The sequence below is a fragment of the Cyprinodon tularosa genome, unplaced genomic scaffold (assembly GCF_016077235.1).
Source record: "Cyprinodon tularosa strain WSP-4 unplaced genomic scaffold, ASM1607723v1 ctg701, whole genome shotgun sequence".
NCBI classification, from domain to species: domain Eukaryota; kingdom Metazoa; phylum Chordata; class Actinopteri; order Cyprinodontiformes; family Cyprinodontidae; genus Cyprinodon; species Cyprinodon tularosa.
In genome coordinates, this window is record NW_024039454.1 from 212557 (window position 1) to 233840 (window position 21284).

At 40.3% G+C, this 21284-nt stretch overlaps 2 protein-coding genes and 1 long non-coding RNA gene across 5 annotated transcripts in view; 1 reads left to right on the forward strand and 2 right to left on the reverse strand.

Moving 5' to 3' along the window:
* Positions 1-9095, reverse strand: part of nt5c2a (5'-nucleotidase, cytosolic IIa) — a 28106-nt gene extending 19011 nt beyond the window's left edge. For both annotated transcript variants that reach the window (XM_038268541.1, XM_038268540.1), the window contains exons 1-2: positions 8935-9095; positions 1443-1564 (exon numbers count right to left, since the gene is read on the reverse strand). In XM_038268541.1, coding sequence (XP_038124469.1) covers positions 1443-1543 — 101 coding nt within the window. In that variant the 5' untranslated portion in view covers positions 1544-1564; positions 8935-9095. The remainder of the gene's footprint in view (positions 1-1442; positions 1565-8934) is intronic.
* A 1822-nt stretch (positions 9096-10917) lies between these two features.
* Positions 10918-11826, forward strand: LOC119772202. The gene is made up of 3 exons (XR_005279229.1): positions 10918-11044; positions 11119-11181; positions 11428-11826. It is a non-coding gene; the product is annotated as an uncharacterized LOC119772202 (long non-coding RNA).
* Positions 11827-16245: 4419 nt separating this feature from the next.
* Positions 16246-20339, reverse strand: LOC119772203 (WW domain binding protein 1-like). Of its 2 annotated transcripts, none has more exons than XM_038268542.1 (4): positions 20148-20339; positions 18717-18822; positions 18341-18502; positions 16246-17425 (listed from the first exon to the last, which is right to left on the reverse strand). In XM_038268542.1, the coding sequence occupies exons 1-4, from the start codon at positions 20220-20222 to the stop codon at positions 17070-17072; spliced, it is 699 nt and encodes a 232-aa protein (XP_038124470.1). In that variant the 5' UTR covers positions 20223-20339; the 3' UTR covers positions 16246-17069. The 2 variants fall into 2 exon arrangements, with proteins under 2 accessions (XP_038124470.1, XP_038124471.1); XM_038268543.1 differs by having other exon boundaries at positions 18717-18819; positions 20148-20337.
* Positions 20340-21284: the final 945 nt, after the last annotated feature.

Here is a 21284-nt window from a genome sequence, read left to right on the forward strand (position 1 = left end):
ACGCTTCCGTACAAACATACAAGTTAGCTAAACATCACATACATTCAGTAACATGAGAGGTAAACAAGGACTTGGTGGTTCTGTTTAGAGAGAGGCTGCTGACTCTAATGCTACGTTCACACCTTAAGCAGCAGAGGCAGCAGGTGCAGCTAGTTTACATGCAGTCAATGGTTGACGCGCATCAAGGTGCAGCAAAAGGTCCTGCAGCGTGTTTTGAGCAGCAGGAGCAGCGTGTCATGAACTTCTGAGCATCTGATGCGCTGCAAACGCAGCAGCTGCTGGAGTTGGAAAAATTTTACTTCTACTGCTGGATGCGCCACATCAACCAATCAGAGAAGCTGATCTGGGAGCTGGCAGGGAGACAGACACAGCACTGCTGAAGCAGAGAACTATGATCACTCCTCTGAAACAGTTTATTAACGGCTAAATTAACTGAAAATGACGGGATCTGCCGGGAAAACATGTTTGATTTTATTATCCTGGTGCCTGCAGTTTGGATTACGTAGCGCAACCGCGGCAAACTGCCAAGGAACGACCGGGCTAGAGGCTGCTGTTGAATAGGATTCCTAGTGACAGCGCACCGCCGATATGTGGGGGTCTGAGCAGCTCTGACAACGAAACATTATTTGTAGGCAGGATGGTAATCTGGATGTACCAACTGCACAGATTAAGTTTTCAAGTGGACCTTCTCACTTGAAAAACATATTAAAACTACTTTTTACCCACTGATCACTGCAAATATAGCTTCCATTGTAACAGGCAAAGAAAGGATAGGGTAGCTCCGCCCACCGCCGACCATTGACTTTGCATGTAAACTAGCTGCTTCCGCTGCCTCTGCTGCTTGTGGCCTGAACGTAGCATTAGCGATCATTCACTGAGCTCAGGACTGACTGGAGGAGAAAGAAACTTTTTTTTGGTCCAACATAACCTTAGAGGCATTAATGCTGATACTGGCTCTTACATTTGTTAGTTTATAAACCTAAATATAATTGTTAACTAGGTTTATTAACTTTTAAACTTTTCAATTAGTTTTTTACCTTTTTTCTTGACTTTGTAACTTTTTTTCCAACTCAATTTACAGTAGGTAATATATCATTAAAGGGATCATCTAATCGTTGAAATGACAAAGTAAGATTTACAGCCATGTAGCAGCATCTTTGCTGAATGGCTGAATATAGATCTTGTGCTTTTAGACCTCACTGAGGGATGGGGGGTAACTTGCCCTATAAAGCAGGAGATCCCTGCTGTAGGAGCTCTATGTTCCCAGGAAGAGCTGCTCACGATCATAAGGGGCTTGAAAAAAGAGCACCCAGGGAAGCCCAACCAGGAAACAGGGAGGGAAGTTCATAAAAGAAAAATCAGGAACCTACAATAGAAACTAGCGTGGATATGATTGGTGTGCTGTCAGAGCTGGGTCTGCCAACAGACATGTGCGAATGTACCTGTGGTGAGCTTCACGCCGATATTTCTTCATAGCCATGCCGTCCATGTTAGCTGGTAGCTCAGCACAGTTCTGCAGGCGGTCACTCCATGAAGTCGTCATCTTTAACCGTTAAAAATGGTCCTGCAATGAATCAGAACCAGGCTGGTCACCTTCAGAGCAATGAAGAGACTGAGAAAGAAAGAAGGCTGTTGCACTTTTTCAGGCTGGATTCCCCTGGGAAACGTCTGAAAAATACAACAAAGGACTACTGCTCTACGGATACAATCATGTGCATTTGAACATCAAATCTAAACTTTTGTTAAAGATTCTCATGAGTCTGGTTGTTTTCTTGTCCTGTAGGTAACTATAAGATCTAAAGGATAAGAACACATGGCATACTATGCATCCTGTACCTTATTATGTCACGGTCTTGGTTCTGTTTAAGTTTTCAGTTTCACTTTGATCCATGTTTTCCTTTATTTTATTGGTTTCATTCCTATTTGGTGGTGTTTTCTGGATAGATTTGAGTTCTTAGGCATTGCTTGAATGTCTCCTTTTCCCTAGCTCCTTTCCAGAATGCTCTGTTAACACCTGCTCCCAATCAACTCATTAGATGTAGACTTAGATTTATTGTCATTTTGTATACACAAGTGTAAACAAAAAGAAATTTAGTTCAGGACGGCTCTATAGATGATCTCATTCTTCAAAGTGCAGCCTTGACAAGGCAAGCAGTAGTGATAAAAAAAACGCCAAAACATTGTGATATTAAGTCACTATATCTACAGTCATGGTCAAAAGTTTTGAGAATGATTCAAATGTTAATATTTACAAAGTCTACAGCTTCAGTTTTTATAACGGCAATTTGCATATACTCCAGAATGTTATAAAAAGTGATCAGCATAACAGCAATTAGTTGCAAAGTCAATATTTGCCTAGAAAATGAACTTTATCCCCCAAAACACATTTCAACGTCATTGCAGCCCTGCCTTAAAAGGACCAGCAAACATTGTTTCAGTGATTGCTCCATTAACACAGGTGTAGGTGGTGATGAGGACAGGGCTGGAGATCAATCTGTCATGTTTAAGTAAGAATGACACCACTGGACACTTTAAAAAGAGGCTGGTGCTTGACATCATTGTTTCTCTTCTGTGAACCATGGTTATCTCTAAAGAAACACGTGCAGTCATCATCGTAGCTAGAAAGATTGCACCTCAGTCAACAATCTATCGCATCATCAAGAACTTCAAAGAGAGAGGTTCCATTGTTGCCAAAAAGGCTCCGAGGCGCCCAAGAAAGACCAGTAAGCACCAGGACCGTCTCTTTAAAGTGTTTCAGCTGCGGGATGGGGCTACCAGCAGTGCAGAGCTTGCTCAGGAATGGTAGCAGGCGTGAGTGCATCTGCACGCACTGTGAGGCAGAGACTCTTGGAGCAAGGCCTGGTCTCAAGGAGGGCAGCAAAGAAGCCACTTCTCTCCAGGAAAAACATCAGGGACAGACTGATATTCTGCAAAAGGTAGAGGGAGGGGACTGCTGAGGACTGGGGTAATGTCATTTTCTCTGTTCAATCCCCTTTCGGATTGTTTGGGACATCTGGAAAACAGCTTATTCAGAGAAGACGAGGTGAGCGCTACCATCAGTCTTGTCTCATAACAACTGTAAAGCATCCTGAAACCATTCATCTGTGGGGTTGCTTCTCAGCCAAGGGAGTCGGCTCTCTCACAGTCTGACCTAAAAACACGGCCATGAATAAAGAATGGTAGCAGAATGTCCTCAGAGAGCAACTTCTCCCAACCGTCCAAGAGCAGTTTGGTGATGAACAATGCCTTTTCCAGCATGATGGAGCACCTTGCCATAAAGCAAAGGTGATATCTAACTGGCTCAGGGAACAAAACATAGAGATTTTGGGTCCATGGCCTGGAAACTCCCCTGATCTTAATCTCATTTAAAACTTGTGGTCAATCATCAAGAGACGGGTGAACAAACGAAAACCTAGGAATTCTGACAAAATGCAAGCATTGATTGTGCAAGAATGGACTGCTATCAGTCAGGATTTGGTCCAGAAGCTGATTGAGAGCATGCCAGGGAGAATTGCAGAGGTCCTGAAGAAGAGGGGTCAACACATCAAATATTGACTTGCTACATTAACTAATTCTAACTCATTAAACGCTTTGGTTACTCATAATATGATTGCAATTGTATTTTAGTATGTGATGACAATATCTGACATACACATGAAAACCAGAGGGCAGTAGATCATGTGAAAATATAATATTTGTGTCATTCTCAATACTTTTGGCCATGACTGTAGTTATGGAATGCACATCATTCATCTTTGCTTGGCAGCAGTGATGTCAGGTGGATATGGGTCGGATCTTAGCATTCAAATGGGATTTTTACCCTGGTGGAAGAGGACCTGATGCTGTAGCATTAGGGGCCTGTCTGCCTTTAACTGGATAATCACACAGCTGTCCGCCTTTATTACTGGATAATCAAACATCTGTCTGCCTTTATTACTGGATAATCAAACATCTGTCTGCCTTTATTACTGAATAATCAAACATCTGTCTGCCTTTATTACTGAATAATCACACAGCTGTCTGCCTTTATTACTGGATAATCAAACATCTGTCTGCCTTTATTACTGGATAATCAAACATCTGTCTGCCTTTATTACTGAATAATCACACAGCTGTTCGCCTTTATTACTGAATAATCACACAGCTGTCCACCTTTATTACTGAATAATCACGCAGCTGTCCGCCTTTATTACTGAATAATCACACAGCTGTCTGCCTTTATTACTGGATAATCAAACATCTGTCTGCCTTTATTACTGAATAATCACACAGCTGTCTGCCTTTATTACTGGATAATCAAACATCTGTCTGCCTTTATTACTGGATAATCACACAGCTGTCTGCCTTTATTACTGGATAATCAAACATCTGTCTGCCTTTATTACTGGATAATCAAACATCTGTCTGCCTTTATTACTGAATAATCACACAGCTGTCTGCCTTTATTACTGGATAATCAAACATCTGTCTGCCTTTATTACTGAATAATCACACAGCTGTCTGCCTTTATTACTGGATAATCAAACATCTGTCTGCCTTTATTACTGGATAATCAAACATCTGTCTGCCTTTATTACTGAATAATCACACAGCTGTCTGCCTTTATTACTGGATAATCAAACATCTGTCTGCCTTTATTACTGAATAATCACACAGCTGTCTGCCTTTATTACTGGATAATCAAACATCTGTCTGCCTTTATTACTGGATAATCAAACATCTGTCTGCCTTTATTACTGAATAATCACACAGCTGTCTGCCTTTATTACTGGATAATCAAACATCTGTCTGCCTTTATTACTGGATAATCAAACATCTGTCTGCCTTTATTACTGAATAATCACACAGCTGTTCGCCTTTATTACTGAATAATCACACAGCTGTCCACCTTTATTACTGAATAATCACGCAGCTGTCCGCCTTTATTACTGAATAATCACACAGCTGTCCGCCTTTATTACTGAATAATCACGCAGCTGTCCGCCGTTATTACTGAATAATCACACAGCTGTTCGCCTTTATTACTGAATAATCACGCAGCTGTCCGCCTTTATTACTGAATAATTACACAGCTGTCTGCCTTTATTACTGAATAATCACGCAGCTGTCTGCCTTTATTACTGAATAATCACACAGCTGTCCGCCTTTATTACTGAATAATCACGCAGCTGTCCGCCTTTATTACTGGATAATCACACAGCTGTCCGCCTTTATTACTAAATAATCACACAGCTGTCTGCCTTTATTACTGAATAATCACGCAGCTGTCCGCCTTTATTACTGAATAATCACGCAGCTGTCCGCCTTTATTACTGGATAATCACGCAGCTGTCCGCCTTTATTACTGGATAATCACACAGCTGTCTGCCTTTATTACTGAATAATCACGCAGCTGTCCGCCTTTATTACTGAATAATCACACAGCTGTCTGCCTTTCTTACTGAATAATCACACAGCTGTCCACCTTTATTACTGAATAATCACGCAGCTGTCCGCCTTTATTACTGAATAATCACACAGCTGTCTGCCTTTATTACTGAATAATCACGCAGCTGTCCGCCTTTATTACTGAATAATCACACAGCTGCCTGCCTTTATTACTGAATAATCACGCAGCTGTCCGCCTTTATTACTGAATAATCACTCAGCTGTCCGCCTTTATTACTGAATAATCACGCAGCTGTCCGCCTTTATTACTGAATAATCACGCAGCTGTCTGCCTTTATTACTGAATAATCACTCAGCTGTCCGCCTTTATTACTGAATAATCACGCAGCTGTCCGCCTTTATTACTGAATAATCACGCAGCTGTCCGCCTTTATTACTGAATAATCACACAGCTGTTCGCCTTTATTACTGAATAATCACGCAGCTGTCCGCCTTTATTACTGAATAATTACACAGCTGTCTGCCTTTATTACTGAATAATCACGCAGCTGTCCGCCTTTATTACTGAATAATCACGCAGCTGTCCGCCTTTATTACTGAACAATCACGCAGCTGTCCGCCTTTATTACTGAATAATCACGCAGCTGTCCGCCTTTATTACTGAATAATCACGCAGCTGTCCGCCTTTATTACTGAATAATCACGCAGCTGTCCGCCTTTATTACTGAATAATCACGCAGCTGTCTGCCTTTATTACTGAATAATCACTCAGCTGTCCGCCTTTATTACTGAATAATCACGCAGCTGTCTGCCTTTATTACTGAATAATCACGCAGCTGTCCGCCTTTATTACTGAATAATCACACAGCTGTCCGCCTTTATTACTGAATAATCACGCAGCTGTCCGCCTTTATTACTGAATAATCACACAGCTGTCTGCCTTTATTACTGAATAATCACGCAGCTGTCCGCCTTTATTACTGAATAATCACGCAGCTGTTCGCCTTTATTACTGAATAATCACGCAGCTGTCCGCCTTTATTACTGAATAATCACTCAGCTGTCCGCCTTTATTACTGAATAATCACGCAGCTGTCCGCCTTTATTACTGAATAATCACGCAGCTGTCTGCCTTTATTACTGAATAATCACTCAGCTGTCCGCCTTTATTACTGAATAATCACGCAGCTGTCCGCCTTTATTACTGAATAATCACGCAGCTGTCCGCCTTTATTACTGAATAATCACGCAGCTGTCCGCCTTTATTACTGAATAATCACGCAGCTGTCCGCCTTTATTACTGAATAATCACGCAGCTGTCCGCCTTTATTACTGAATAATCACACAGCTGTTCGCCTTTATTACTGAACAATCACGCAGCTGTCCGCCTTTATTACTGAATAATTACACAGCTGTCTGCCTTTATTACTGAATAATCACGCAGCTGTCCGCCTTTATTACTGAACAATCACGCAGCTGTCCGCCTTTATTACTGAATAATCACGCAGCTGTCCGCCTTTATTACTGAATAATCACGCAGCTGTCTGCCTTTATTACTGAATAATCACTCAGCTGTCCGCCTTTATTACTGAATAATCACGCAGCTGTCCGCCTTTATTACTGAATAATCACGCAGCTGTCTGCCTTTATTACTGAATAATCACGCAGCTGTCCGCCTTTATTACTGAATAATCACACAGCTGTTCGCCTTTATTACTGGATAATCACACAGCTGTCTGCCTTTATTACTGAATAATCACGCAGCTGTCCGCCTTTATTACTGAACAATCACGCAGCTGTCCGCCTTTATTACTGAATAATCACGCAGCTGTCCGCCTTTATTACTGAATAATCACGCAGCTGTCCGCCTTTATTACTGGATAATCACGCAGCTGTCCGCCTTTATTACTGAATAATCACGCAGCTGTCCGCCTTTATTACTGAATAATCACGCAGCTGTCTGCCTTTATTACTGAATAATCACGCAGCTGTCCGCCTTTATTACTGAATAATCACGCAGCTGTCCGCCTTTATTACTGGATAATCACACAGCTGTCCGCCTTTATTACTGAATAATCACGCAGCTGTCTGCCTTTATTACTGAATAATCACGCAGCTGTCCGCCTTTATTACTGAATAATCACGCAGCTGTCCGCCTTTATTACTGGATAATCACGCAGCTGTCCGCCTTTATTACTGAATAATCACGCAGCTGTCTGCCTTTATTACTGGATAATCACGCAGCTGTCCGCCTTTATTACTGAATAATCACGCAGCTGTCTGCCTTTATTACTGAATAATCACGCAGCTGTCCGCCTTTATTACTGAATAATCACGCAGCTGTCCGCCTTTATTACTGAATAATCACGCAGCTGTCTGCCTTTATTACTGAATAATCACGCAGCTGTATGCCTTTATTACTGAATAATCACGCAGCTGTCCGCCTTTATTACTGGATAATCAAACATATGTCTGTCTTTATTACTGAATAATCACACAGCTGTCCGCCGTTATTCCTGGATAATTACACATCTGCCTGCCATTATTACTGGATAATCAAACATCTGTCTGTCTTTATTACTGGATAATCACACATCTGCCTGCCTTTATTACTGGATAATCACACATCTGCCTGCCTTTATTACTGGATAATCAAACAACTGTCCGCCGTTATTCCTGGATAATCACACATCTGCCTGCCTTTATTACTGGATAATTACACATCTGCCTGCCATTATTACTGGATAATCAAACATCTATCTGCCATTATTACTGGATAATCACACATCTGCCTGCCTTTATTACTGGATAATCAAACAACTGTCTGCCTTTATTACTGGATAATCAAACATCTGTCTGTCTTTATTACTGGATAATCACACATCTGTCTGCCGTTATTACTGGATAATCAAACAACTGTCTGCCATTATTACTGGATAATCAAACATCTGTCTGTCTTTATTACTGGATAATCACACATCTGCCTGCCTTTATTACTGGATAATCACACAGCTGTCTGCCTTTATTACTGGATAATCAAACATCTGTCTGTCTTTATTACTGGATAATCACACATCTGCCTGCCTTTATTACTGGATAATCAAACAACTGTCTGCCATTATTACTGGATAATCAAACATCTATCTGCCGTTATTACTGGATAATCACACATCTGTCTGCCGTTATTACTGGATAGTCAAACAACTGTCTGCCTTTATTCCTAGATAATCAAGGGGCTGATCTTCAGCCCTGCAGCAGCAGGAAGGTCGCCTGCTGATCAGCAGCGGTTAATTTTACTGTGGTGTAAAACTTGACAGACAGACAGAAAGCTGCAGGAAACCCACGGACAGACAGAGAGACATCATGTTGTTTCTCAGAAATCGCAATGCGACACGGTGGTTGTAAGGCAGCTGGTTCTGGCAGAGCCAACAGAACCACACAGCAGAGATTATTAACAGACACAGGAGTTCTGACCCGAAACGACGAACATAGACTTTAAAAAACCCTCAAAACAACAAACAAATACTTTAACAGTGACACACTCACCGTCTTTACTGCCGGAGAAACTGGGTGGAGCATGCGCAGTAGGCAGCAGCTGCCAGTTAGCTTCACGGTTGGATGACCTGAAGGTCTGAGGGCGAAGAAAGAACCGATGCTGACCGCTTATTAGACTGCTGCTCCAACGGGTCTAAAGTAGGACCGACCTGCGCTTCCTGCTGCTGTCCGAGCACACTGCCCCCTGCTGGACGGGAGAGAGCACGACAGGACACTTCCAGGTGAGATTTTGAAATATCTTGGACAGGAAAGCCTGTCAGGGTTAAATGAGGATAGGTGGAGCTATAAGTTAGAATTTTTCAGAGGATTTAACTGAAACAAAATGGAAAAATCTGAAATTCTTATAGCACAGTAAATGTTACTGAGTAATAATAAGTGGTCTGTAGTTATGTGGAAAATATTTCTCACAGTATGCGTTATTTTATACATTCTGATTTGATTTTTAAGGAATTGAAGTAAAGCAGAATGGGCCCTACTAAAATATTTGAATCTTAAATATACTTTAAAGTAAGAATTTCACAACTTTGTTCATTAATTATTCTCTGCATTTCAAATAAATTAAACAATGGGGAACTAATTAGCTATTACTGTCACTGATACAGGAACCAGCACAGTCAAAACCTATGCAAACTACACTGTATAAATATTTGGTAATAGGCTAAGGATTAAAAAGGCTAAGGATTAAAAGCTTCAAGCTTAATAACTCCTAAATGCCAACAGGAGATTATTAAACTAGACTGAGCAATAATTATTTAACTTGTGAGCAAAACATGGACTAAAACAGGGACTAAAAAAAGCACCCGGTAAAGAAAAAACAAACCATTGGATGTGATCCTACACTCAGTCTCCATATCAATAATTTAAGCAAGCTGCTGTATTTTACTCATATTTACTCAAGTACTAGAATGCTTAAAATGTTTAATAGTTTACAAGAATTATCCTAGTGCAGATGAAATAAGATAAAAATTAAAATGACACACCTCATAACAACTGTGTGTAGACGCTGGTTTGATGGGTGAGTCTCACTCCCAATGGGTGAGAGGTGACAGCCCTGTTAGTGTTTTTGGAAAACAGGACAAGACCTAATTACCTTTGTAACATAAAAAATATATAGATATTTTGATGGTAAAAATGAATATCTATGTAATAACAAGAAACGCCAGCTTGCCCGAATATATAGAGAAAAATAACAAAAGTGATTCTATAAGAAATTAATGAAAAACACTCTGAGAGAGATAGAAACACATTTTTAACCTTAGAGGATTAATGCTCATACATACATTTATTAGTTTCTAAACCTGAATATAATTGTTAACTAGGCTTATTAACTTTTTAACTTTACTTTTTAACTTGTCTATTAACTTTTTACCTTTTTTCTGCTGAATGTACAGTAGGTAATATATCAATCAAGGGCTCATCTAATTGGTCTAATGCCAAAATAATATGTACATCCATGCAGCAGTATCTTTGCTTATGTAACCCAGGCAAAAACTGCCTGAATAATCACACCGCTGTCTGCCTTTATTACTGAATAATCACACCGCTGTCTGCCTTTATTACTGAATAATCACGCAGCTTTCCGACTTTATTACTGAATAATCACGCAGCAGTCTGCCTTTATTACTGAATAATCACGCAGCTGTTCGCCTTTATTACTGAATAATCACGCAGCTGTTCGCCTTTATTACTGAATAATCACGCAGCTGTCCGACTTTATTACTGAATAATCACGCAGCTGTCCGACTTTATTACTGAATAATCACGTTAATTCACTACAGTGTTTTTCATCCCTGTTCCTCAATGCACACTGACCTGAATGTTTTAGATGTTTCCAAGCTTTCACACACCTGTTATCAATTGATGGCAGATTATCAGGCTTTGCTGAACTGCAATCATCTGAATCAGGTGTGCTAAAGCTCAGAAACATCCAAAACATGCAGAGCAGTGTGCCTTGAGGACCAGGGTTGAAAAACACTGGGTTAGAGTGACAATTGATTACATGATGCATTCAGCCAATCAATGCATCTGAAGTGGTATTCAAGCCTGCTCCAGCTTTCCCAGTCAGGTGTGAAGGGGAGAGCTGGAGACAAAGGAGCTACAGGTTTGTGCTTTCAAACAAGTTATTTCTTTGTTTATTGTGCACTCTAAATACTCACAATATGAAAAAACATGTAGATCTTCATATCCAGTGAGTTTGGAGCCAAGAAGTTGTCGTTTACTGAGCCTAAAATGGAATTGGTGAGTAATGAATACAATTTTGTTTTGTTTGTTTAGCATGTTGGTGGTCTTAGCCAATGCTAATTGTTTTATCAACTGTCACACAGTTTAACATCTTAAATTTAAAAGATGTTTAAGATTATGATAAATGCTGATATCTATTTTGTCTGTACGAAAGGTGGATGTAATTGCATTTATTTTCTGAATATAAAAAATTCTAGTTAACTAGCAGCTGATAATTTACTGGTCCTGTACATTTCAATACAGGCCAGGTGATCCCTTTTTTGGGTTAAAGGATGGCGAGCTACTGAACACTGGTTGGGCCCAGGAAAACCTGAACTCCATACTGGTCTGGTAGGAGGCTGATGGTCTGTAGCGTTTCCCTTTCCATCTCATCATATTGACACACTTTTCATAATTCATCTCTTCTCCGTTGGACGCAATTTGCACTTGGACATTCCATCTCAAATAACTGGATAATCAAACTATGGACTTAAATGTGTGTCAGTCAGATGTTGTGCTGAGCCGTTGGGAAATGTAAGACTTTTGTGTGCATTCATTTGACATACTGCAGTACTGTATATATTGTTTTTGTATATCTTTTGGGTTCTTTGTATGGTTTATGTTTTGTAGTGTTTTACTTTTTTTTTCCATCTACAAAATTAAATGGCATTAAAATCAATTATTCCTTTGTGCTTATTATTAATTACTGACAACAGCTCCTGCAGACGAACTTAGCCTTTCTGATATTCTGCTTTTTTTTAGTCTTTATATAACTAAACTAGTGTTACACTTAATGGCTGGATATAGATCTTGTGCTTCTAGACCTCACTGAGGGACTGGGGGACACCATTTGTAAGGGGGATGCAAGTGATCAAAAACGCTAACTTGCCCTATAAAGGGTTAAAATACTCTACCAGTAAGAAAGGTTAAAACTTAAATTCCTCCTGATTCATTAATTCAATTTTAAACAAGTCAAAAAATAAACCTGTACCAATAATATTCACTTTATGGCTTAATAGAATATAATTCAACTTTATTATCATTACACTGTCAAAAGTATAAAGCAAACAAATTTATTAAATGTTTTAAAAAGTTTATAACCTAAATGCCTCCAATTTAACTAACTGCACCTTCTAAGAACTGATTACATTCATCCTGACAGAATCTAAGCAGTTTGATTCTTTTCTGTCCATACTGACATGACGTAGATGTTTCTGATTGGTGACCGATCTCGTACTTCACCACATCCCATCAGCTCTGATGAAGCTGCATCCGGTAGCATCTCCCAATTAACCGTTTAGAAGTGATCTGAAAAGTCAGCGGTGCGTTGCCCTGCGGATGATGGACAGGGCTCCAGGTAGACTGCGCAGAGAGCTCAGAGAGAGCCCGCAGCATGACCCCACCACCACCACCCGCCAGAACCACAGCAGCATGGATCCACAATGTTTACATGAATGAAACTTTCAGTGATGAACACTTTCTCTATTAAATGTGTTTGATGATAGAAATGATCAAAGTGAGACAAAGAAGTAAAGCGTTTTGTTTTCCAGTGCTGTCCAGTTTCCTCCTGCTGCTAGAAACTGGGAGGATTCCTGGAGTAAACTTAACAATAAAGACAAAAAAACAAGAGATCTGTACAACTTTAATCACAAAATTCAACAAAATACAAAAAAAAAGGCTCTGGATGAAGGTCTGTTCAGTTAAAGGTTTCCCAGCAACCTCCAGGCTGCAGCGTGTTGGATCTGAATAAAGGCAGCGCCTTACAGGAGGGTTGCTGATCAGTCCAAGAGGCCAGTGAGAATAGAACCAGGCAGGAAAGACCCAAAGCCTTCCCAGCTGCAGAAGGACCACGCAGACGGGTCAGCTCTGTGCTCCCTCAGCATGACACAGCCTGGGTATCTTCAGGATGCTTTCATAACAAACTTAAACGTCTCCAAACTGCTCTTTTCTGCTGCTATTAAACAGAACTTATTTTCTTATTTCAATGGATTAAAAACAAAATAAGACCACTGCGACCCAGAATGGAAGTTCTTCTGAGATGGAGACGACCATGAGAGGGACGTCTGGGTCATTCATGATGATAATTAATGTCATTAATCTGGTAAAACGGAGCATTGCTGCTGGATTACAGGAATACAGAGACAGCAGGGATCAGTTGGCTCTACTTCTCTGGATAAGGAGGATCGATGCCACCTTAAACGAGGCCGTTAATCTGACAGCAGACTGAAGTTCTGCCTTCTCCAGAGAAACCAGACCAATCAAAGCTCAGGAGGTAAAAACACGGCCTTGCTCTATAAGTAACCTTATATATCAGTATATATTGTTAAATGTGGTGGATTCTTCTACCTCCACCAAAGTTTGTGTAATTTCATCCTTCTGCAAATGCAGATCAGCTGGAGGTGGAAGCAGCCTGAAACAAACCACTTTCCCAAGAACTGAGGGGGGAATTTTATTTAAGTTTACTTTATTTTGTCACCTTAATATTCAATTAACTGTGCTAAGTTAAAGAGTTTTTTTTATTTATGTTTTAGTTTTGTATGGACTTTTTGATTGATTGCTTCTCTGTTATATTTTGCCTCCCTCATGTGGCAGGTTTAGGTTATTCCACCCCTTTTTAAGCAGCCTCTGTTCTTTATCAGTCGGTCAGTTTTTTTGTTCAAGTTTATTCCTGTTCAGTTGACCTCAGTTGAGTTGGGCCCAAATCCATGCTATTTATTATTTAAGCTATTTTGTATAGCTTTTTAGTCTTTAACTATTTTTGACACTATTAAATGAAAGCTTTTTTTCCCCCAATTTTTGAACACCTTTTGTCCTTATGTAAGTTTGGTCCCTCACAATGAACATGAGAAAATCCGAAATAAGTCGCATTAAAATAGGTTAGATTTAAATTTATTCAGTATAAAATTTTGCATAGGTTCTACTGGACCGCATGCAGACTTTTTAGAATAGGAATAATAAATAGTAATATCTGCTGGAAGTGTAAAAAAGAAACGGGTACTTTTTTTACATCCGAGTGTGCTTTGGTCAAACTATTTTGGGACAAAATACATAACTTCCTAGAGACATGGATTGACGTAACTCTCCCACAATGTCCTCGTCTATGTCTTCTTGGACACAAAACAGCAATACCCCAGCTAACAAAAGAGGTTCATTCAGTGTTGATAGTTGGGATAAACTCAGCTGCAAGAATTACACTAAGAGGCTGGAAGGCACCTGAACACCCTACATTCTAGGAATGGAAAGTTTTAATGACTGAACTGTATCATATGTAGGGGTGGAAATAATTTTTTCCCCCCTCCGGTCTATTTTTATCCATTTGCTCCAGGGCGTAATTCTGACTCCTGTGCTGCGGTGGCGCTGAACATATTTTGCCCTCCTAACTCGCTTCCTTTAGCCATTACTATCTTTCCGCTTGCAGTATTTTTTGCCTTTCAGAATCCATCCACACACAGAGGCATTATTATTTTTCAGTGAATGAGGTTTTCATAGGCCTAGGTGGAGTTAACAACTTTGCTGCTTCTGTTATTTGCTGTTTCTAAAATAAAATGCATAACAATATTACAGCTTTCATTTATTTTTTTCAAATTTGAAACATTGTCTAGCCTGTAAGGTAAAAAAAAAAAAATTAACCAATTAATCGAATTGTATTGTGGTGAATTCCTGAGTATCGAAAATAATCGTATTGTTGGGTCAGGAAATTGATGAATCGATTCGTCATGATGGGTGTGATTTACACTCCTAATCATATAAGGTCATGCTGACTAGGCTAAGAGGCAAAGGGCGGGTGTGGTTTGTTTCAAGTGAACCTGACTTCTCAGTTGTGGCTTTATTATAAAACTGACAGGAATGTGAGCATTACAGTTTTCAACCTTATTATAATATTTGTATGTTAAGATACGTGTGCATATTAGACGCATATATTTCAAATGCTGTTACATTTTTTCCCCTTCATCATCCATGAGCACCTTTTATTTTTAAATTTGTCTGACCGTGTGCTCCATGTAAGCTTTGTACCATATTTGTTTGATTGTTGAAATAAAAAAATAAAGAAAATAGGTTGGATTTATCCATGAAATCAGTAGAAACTCCACCAGAAACCAGTTCTGCTCACACTCTGAGATACAGATTTCACTGATTCATACCGGATCGTCGATCTGAGGAAACATCCGGTTCTTCACGCCGTCTGTGCAGAGGTTCCCTTTCCATGACATAAGAGTGAAAAAAGTGATTTTTTTGACAGCTGCTCATTTCAGCTGTGTGGCGCTTATTCCAACAGCTTAATCAGTTTCCATACAAATATTTAACTTTATAAGAAAAAGATGTCACAAACACTTTTAAAGCAGGACTTCAACTTTCAACCACTAGCCAAGATGTTCTTGTTACATTTTGCACCTAATCTAGAGTAATCTAATCCAGGTTTTAAGTACTGTAATTTTTAAATTTCAGGAGATTAGTGAAGCCTAAGCTGGTGAGACAACTAGCGGAATAGACCTGAAATTGTAGGACAACTTCAGCTTTGTGCATCTTTTATAGCAGAGGACTAGCGGAAGCATGCTAACCGATGCTAACGTCAGCCTTTCTGTGCTAATCAGAGGTGGATAATCCACACTAGGGCTGAACCAATTAATCAATCATTGAAATAATCCTCAACTAATTCAGTTATCGATTAGTATAGAGACTGTAAAACATGCCTTTAGCTGACAGAGCGACCCACTTAGAGCAGAAATTATACCAAGATTGTAAAAAAATATATATAAACATTTTGCATTAAAAAACAATCTTTTTTATCTGGCAATCAGTTCTATAATCCTACGACGGAGTATTGTGGCCAGGCTAGAGATTTCATTTCTTTTATTTCAAGTATAAAGTCGTAACATTACGAGAATAAAGCAGAAAAATATAAGAATAAAGTTGTAATGAGAACAGTCATACAATTATGAGAATAAAGACATTGTGAGAATAAAGTAATAAAATTACGAGAATAAAGTCGAAATAGTAAGAGAAAAAAGTCACGAGAATATTCATAAAATTACGAGAATAAAGTCATAAAATTACGAGAATAAAGTCATAACATTACGAGAATAAAGTCGCAACGAGAACAGTCATACAATTATGAGAATATACTCGTAACATTGTGAGAATAAAGTAATAAAATTAGGAGAATAAAGTCGTAATATTAAGAGGATAAAGTTCTAACATTACGAGAAACAAGTCTTTTTTTTTAAACTCCTTTCTTCCCTAAAATGAGGGATGTTGAGCATCATGTGAAGTTATACTTTGGCTCTGGTTTGACAAATAAGGAAATCTTTTAGCACCAGCATCAAATTGGGCAGGAAGTCAAGTGGACTGTGGTTGGTGGAGCTGGTCGGCCGTCATCTGCTGGTCAGAGCTCGAAGCATTCTCTCTGAAACGGGTTGTGGTGTGATGACTTCATTCTTATAATATTACCACTTTATTCTCGTAATGTCACGACTTTACTCTCAAAATAAAAAAATCTCTAACCTGGCCCTGATACTCCGTCGTAATAATCCAGAACTCTTCAAGTGAAAAGGTTTTAGTTTCACCCGGTCTGATTTCATAGAAAAGTCTTCTTTAAGGAACCTTTGGCTATCCGATTATTAATCGTAAAAAAGATGAATCTGTAAAATAATCGCTAGTGGTTTTCATACAAAGAACCGAAACAGACGTAAAGCTGACAGTCAAACCAAATGTCTCCTCCAACACATTTCAATTAGAAAAAAAAGACATTCCTTAGAAATGAACCCAGCATCTCATTAAAGGCTGCTGGTCTGGATCCACAGAATCTCTGCTAGAACCTGGGTGTTTGGGTCCCCCTCCCCCCCCCCCGGTTCCGGAGCTGTCCCTGTGAGGTAGATGTTCCTGTTACTCGCCAACCCCCGACATGGTCACCCAGGAGGCTTGGCCTGCGGACCGCCCCCCTCCTCTAACACCTCCTCTCTGTCCCACAAAGGATCCTGGCTGTCACACACTTCGATGCCAGAATCGCCCGTGAACCGCCGGTACCGGCCCGGTGTGGAGTCCTTGTCGGGGGTACTGGGGCCACTGGAGTAGATCTGCGTTGCCTCCTGGGGGTCGGCGTTATCGTCGTGCTCCGTGGAGGCACCCGAGCAGGAGCCGCAGACATCCTCTATGGGGTCAGAGCATGGTGGCGCCAACTGGAGGGGCGTGTAGGGGGGAGGGGGGGTTTGTGGTCGGTCGACTGCGTCCTCATAGGCTGGCAGCAGGTAGACTGGCAGGAACCCTGCAGAGAACAGATGGTGGGAACCGTTGGACCCAGAGAACCAAATGGAGACCGACCCTACCGGAGCAACGGGATGCTCAAACCTTCACTGCATCGTAAAACTGCGCCACCTGGCGCCTTATTGGATCAAAACATCTGTTGCTATGTGATGCACTGTTACTCTGCGGCCTGATCTACTAGTCAGTGACTTCCCTTTTGGGCTTAAAAGACTCTTTTTGCCATGAAAACACAGCAACAACCAGTCCTGACTTCATAGAGCTAACCGCTAGTTAAGCTAGCAGTTTACCCAGGTCCATATGAATTGTCCATGTAGGAATTTATGTATTGCTTCCAAACATTTACCTAAGAAGAAAGTCAAAAAAAAGTTTATGCCTTTAATAATTAAAGGACATCTATAGTTGAACCACTTTAAAGGTATAGAGGACGATCTATTATTTCATCTAAAAAAGTGGTCCTCCTAACTGTCAATCATTCTGGCGATATGTTTACATAAGGCCGTCCTACGTGCTCCCCCCGTTAGCTATCTTTTTCTGGCGTATGCTGTATCTGTGGTGAGCTATGGTTTCAGACGGTCAATGATGCTCATGTTTCTCACCGTGGTTCTTTGAAAATGGCCAAGGGTCGTAAGAGAAAAAGTGTCTACGAAGAGAAGAAAAGAAAGGCCTCAGAAGAGGCAGATATATCCCAGAATGCTTTGCGCAGAGAGCTCTCCTCAAGAAGCATTATGGGAATTGCTATCACAGCAGCATGCTGTCGCCATAGGCTGCCACTACCAGACAGCGGCGACTAATAAAGATGGCGCCACGCAGTGGAGGAGGTGTTACGTGACCAATGGAGGGAAAAGTAGTGATCAAGCTGCAGAAAACGTCAGTAAACCAAAAAACAGGCTGGAACGGAGTTCTGCAGGCGACTTACTGAGATAGAGTGGTAATTGCGAGTTGTTGTTGACCTCCCTGTAGGCGATGAGGTTGATCTCGTTCTGCCGCCGCTGCTGCTGGAAGCGCTGCTTGGCCCGCCAGTGGTGACAGATGCAAAAACCCGTCAGAATGATGATCAAAGCCCAGACCAGCCAGAACCCTGGAGACGGATCACCCACAGAACATGTTAACGCCATCAGAAACCTGACTGCTGCATGGGTCCAAAAAGCCACAGTAGAGAGAACAGGTACTCAAATTAATCCCTAAGTGTTTCTGAGGCAGTAGAACCTCGAAACATCAGCATCCAGATCCAGCTAAATGGACCAGATGTCCTGCTGCTTCCTGTTCAGGGAGGAAACAGGAAGGTAACTTACACCACAGCTCGTAGTAGTTAAGGCAGCATTCGGCGTCTCCACAGCAGCGGCCAGATGCACAGGTGTAGCTCTGGTTGTCCATCCCCACGCAAACCAGTCCGACCTGCTGACACAAAGTAGAGCCCAGTTAAACCATCAATTAATCAGATTCATCTGTTAAACAGCCTGTTTAGCAAAGTTAGTCTGCTCCTGGAGCATTTCTCTCCTGGATAAAGAGACCCAAGGGTTCCTCCTTTAGTTTAACATGGAAAGAACTCCTGGACTGGAGCTCCTATTTTCCTTCTCAGTGTTCCTTCCCATTAAAAGGAGCTTTTCCTCTCCACTGCTGCTGCAGACTCATTATGGAAAAGCAAATCCTCAGGAATCCCGTCAATCAGCCGTCATTCATGGATTGAAACCAATTTAAAAACTAAACTGAATCTGACTGGATTGGTTGACACCTGGAGTGGATTGAATGTGACTGGATGAATTACCTGTTCACATCTAAAAACTGTGAACATCCTGTTTGTTCTCATTGCTCTTTAAAGCATGTACCAATAAACAACCTTGCTGAAGCAATGAATGATTCAGGAGTCAGCTCTTTAGCTCCAACAAGTAAACACAAGGCCACCACTATAAACTACAGCAGCTAACTTTAAGAAACTAACTGCTTTAAGCATGCAAACCTTAGCTAACTGTTTTTAGCATCTAAACCAGAAGCTAACTGTTTTTAGCATCTACATCAGAAGCTACCTGTTTTTAGCATCTAAACCAGAGGCTAGCTGTTTTTAGCATCTAAACCATAGCTAACTGTTTTTAGCATCTAAACCAGAAGCTAACTGTTTTTAGCATCTAAAACATAGCTAAGTGTTTTTAACATCTAAGTCAGATGCTAACTGTTTTTAGCATCTAAACCATAGCTAACCGTTTTTAGCATTGAAGGCAGATGCTAACTGTTTTTAGCATCTAAACCAACAGAATAAATGCCTATAGCATCCAAACCAGCAGGCTAAATGCTTTTAGCATTAAAACCAGCAGGCTAACTCTTTTTAGCATCTAAATCAGCAGGCTAGCTGCTTTTAGCATCTAAATCAGTAGGCTAACTGTTTTAAGCATCTAAACCAGCAGAATAATTGCTGTTAGCATCCAACCCAGCAGGCTAAATACTTTTAGCATTTAAACCAGCAAGCTAACTGCTTTTAGCATCTAAATAAGCTGGCTAACTGGTTTAAGCATCTTAATCAGCAGGCTGACTGCTTTTAGCATCTAAATCAGCAGACTGACTGTTTTTAGCATTTTAATCAGCAAGCTAACTGCTTTTAGCATCTAAATCAGCAGGCTGACTGCCTTTAGCATCTAAATCAGCAGGCTAACTGCTTTTAGCATCTGGAGTAGCTGGATAACTGCTGTTAGCATCCAAACCAGCAGGCTAAACGTGAAGTTAGGTCTCACCTCCACAAAGGAGGTCGGCGTAGCAGAGTTTTGAAGTCCAGGATTCAACTTTGATGAAGTCATGTCCAAAATCATCCAGTTTAAAATGATTAAAAGAACATGGTTGAAGAACACAGTCACAGTACCCTAGCAAGCCACATCCCTGGGTCTGCTAAAAACATTATGCCGGAAGTACCGACTGTGACGTGATACACGCCGCTCCTCCTCCTCCTCCTCCTCCTCCTCTTCTTCTTCTTCTTTGGTTTATTGGTGGTCGGAAAGCAGCGGTTTTAAACATTACTGCCACTAAGTGGTGAAAGTTGTTAAAGATGACATTATCGTATTTAGAAACCGCAGTGGATTATGCTAACATTCTTCCGCCAAAGGTCAAAGCTAACATTTACATCAGTGAGATTTTTAGTTTCTACTGTCGTCATGTTGATCCGTTTGTCCACATAAACCAAATTAACATAAAATATATAATCATCACATGAATATAGAAACATTTAATCCCTAAATGTTTTGATGTTTTATTATTTCCACCTTTCTGTCTCTTTAAACTCTTTCTCTAGCTTAGAGAATATTGAAATATCTCATTTAATCCACTATGGTAGTGAGCAGTTTAGTGGGATATTTTCACACCAGGTCATAAACACTGAAGAATAAATGTCCTGTTACTATTTATTATCTGGAATCTGAGTTGAAATAAGGATAGCAGTCATTCTGAGGTTAGATTTATGGTGATGGCAGGTTCACTGATGATGACATCCACTTTTGGATAATCACCCCATACAGACTTGAATGAATAGGAATTTATTTCAGACAATTTGACAAACAACAATAAATCAATAATACACACAAAAGACACTAGTTAATTGATTGATTGACTTTATTGACCTCACAGTGGAACATTTTACTTGTTACATCGGCTCAATAGTGCATAGGGGGATATTAACAGTATATACGGTGCATCCACATATGACAGCTTGTTTTTAATAATAGGATTATTATACAGGGTTATTGCACAGGGTGTTTATATGGATATTTTTATATATATAGTTATTGCACAGGGTATTAAATGGTAATTGCACATCATACATTGCACAAGTTATTGCCGTTGTTGTGTCGCATTGTAAAGTCGTTGGACTACAGAGGAGC

Excerpts from the sequence above, each read along its gene's own strand:
- LOC119772203 (XM_038268542.1), bottom strand. The coding sequence starts at position 20,222 with ATGATTTTGGACATGACTTCATCAAAGTTGAATCCTGGACTTCAAAAC. Across the intron at positions 18,823-20,147 it reads CGCCGACCTCCTTTGTGGAG|CAGGTCGGACTGGTTTGCGT; the intron begins GTGAGACCTAAC and ends ACTTTGTGTCAG. Across the intron at positions 17,426-18,340 it reads GCAATTACCACTCTATCTCA|GGTTCCTGCCAGTCTACCTG; the intron begins GTAAGTCGCCTG and ends TGTTCTCTGCAG.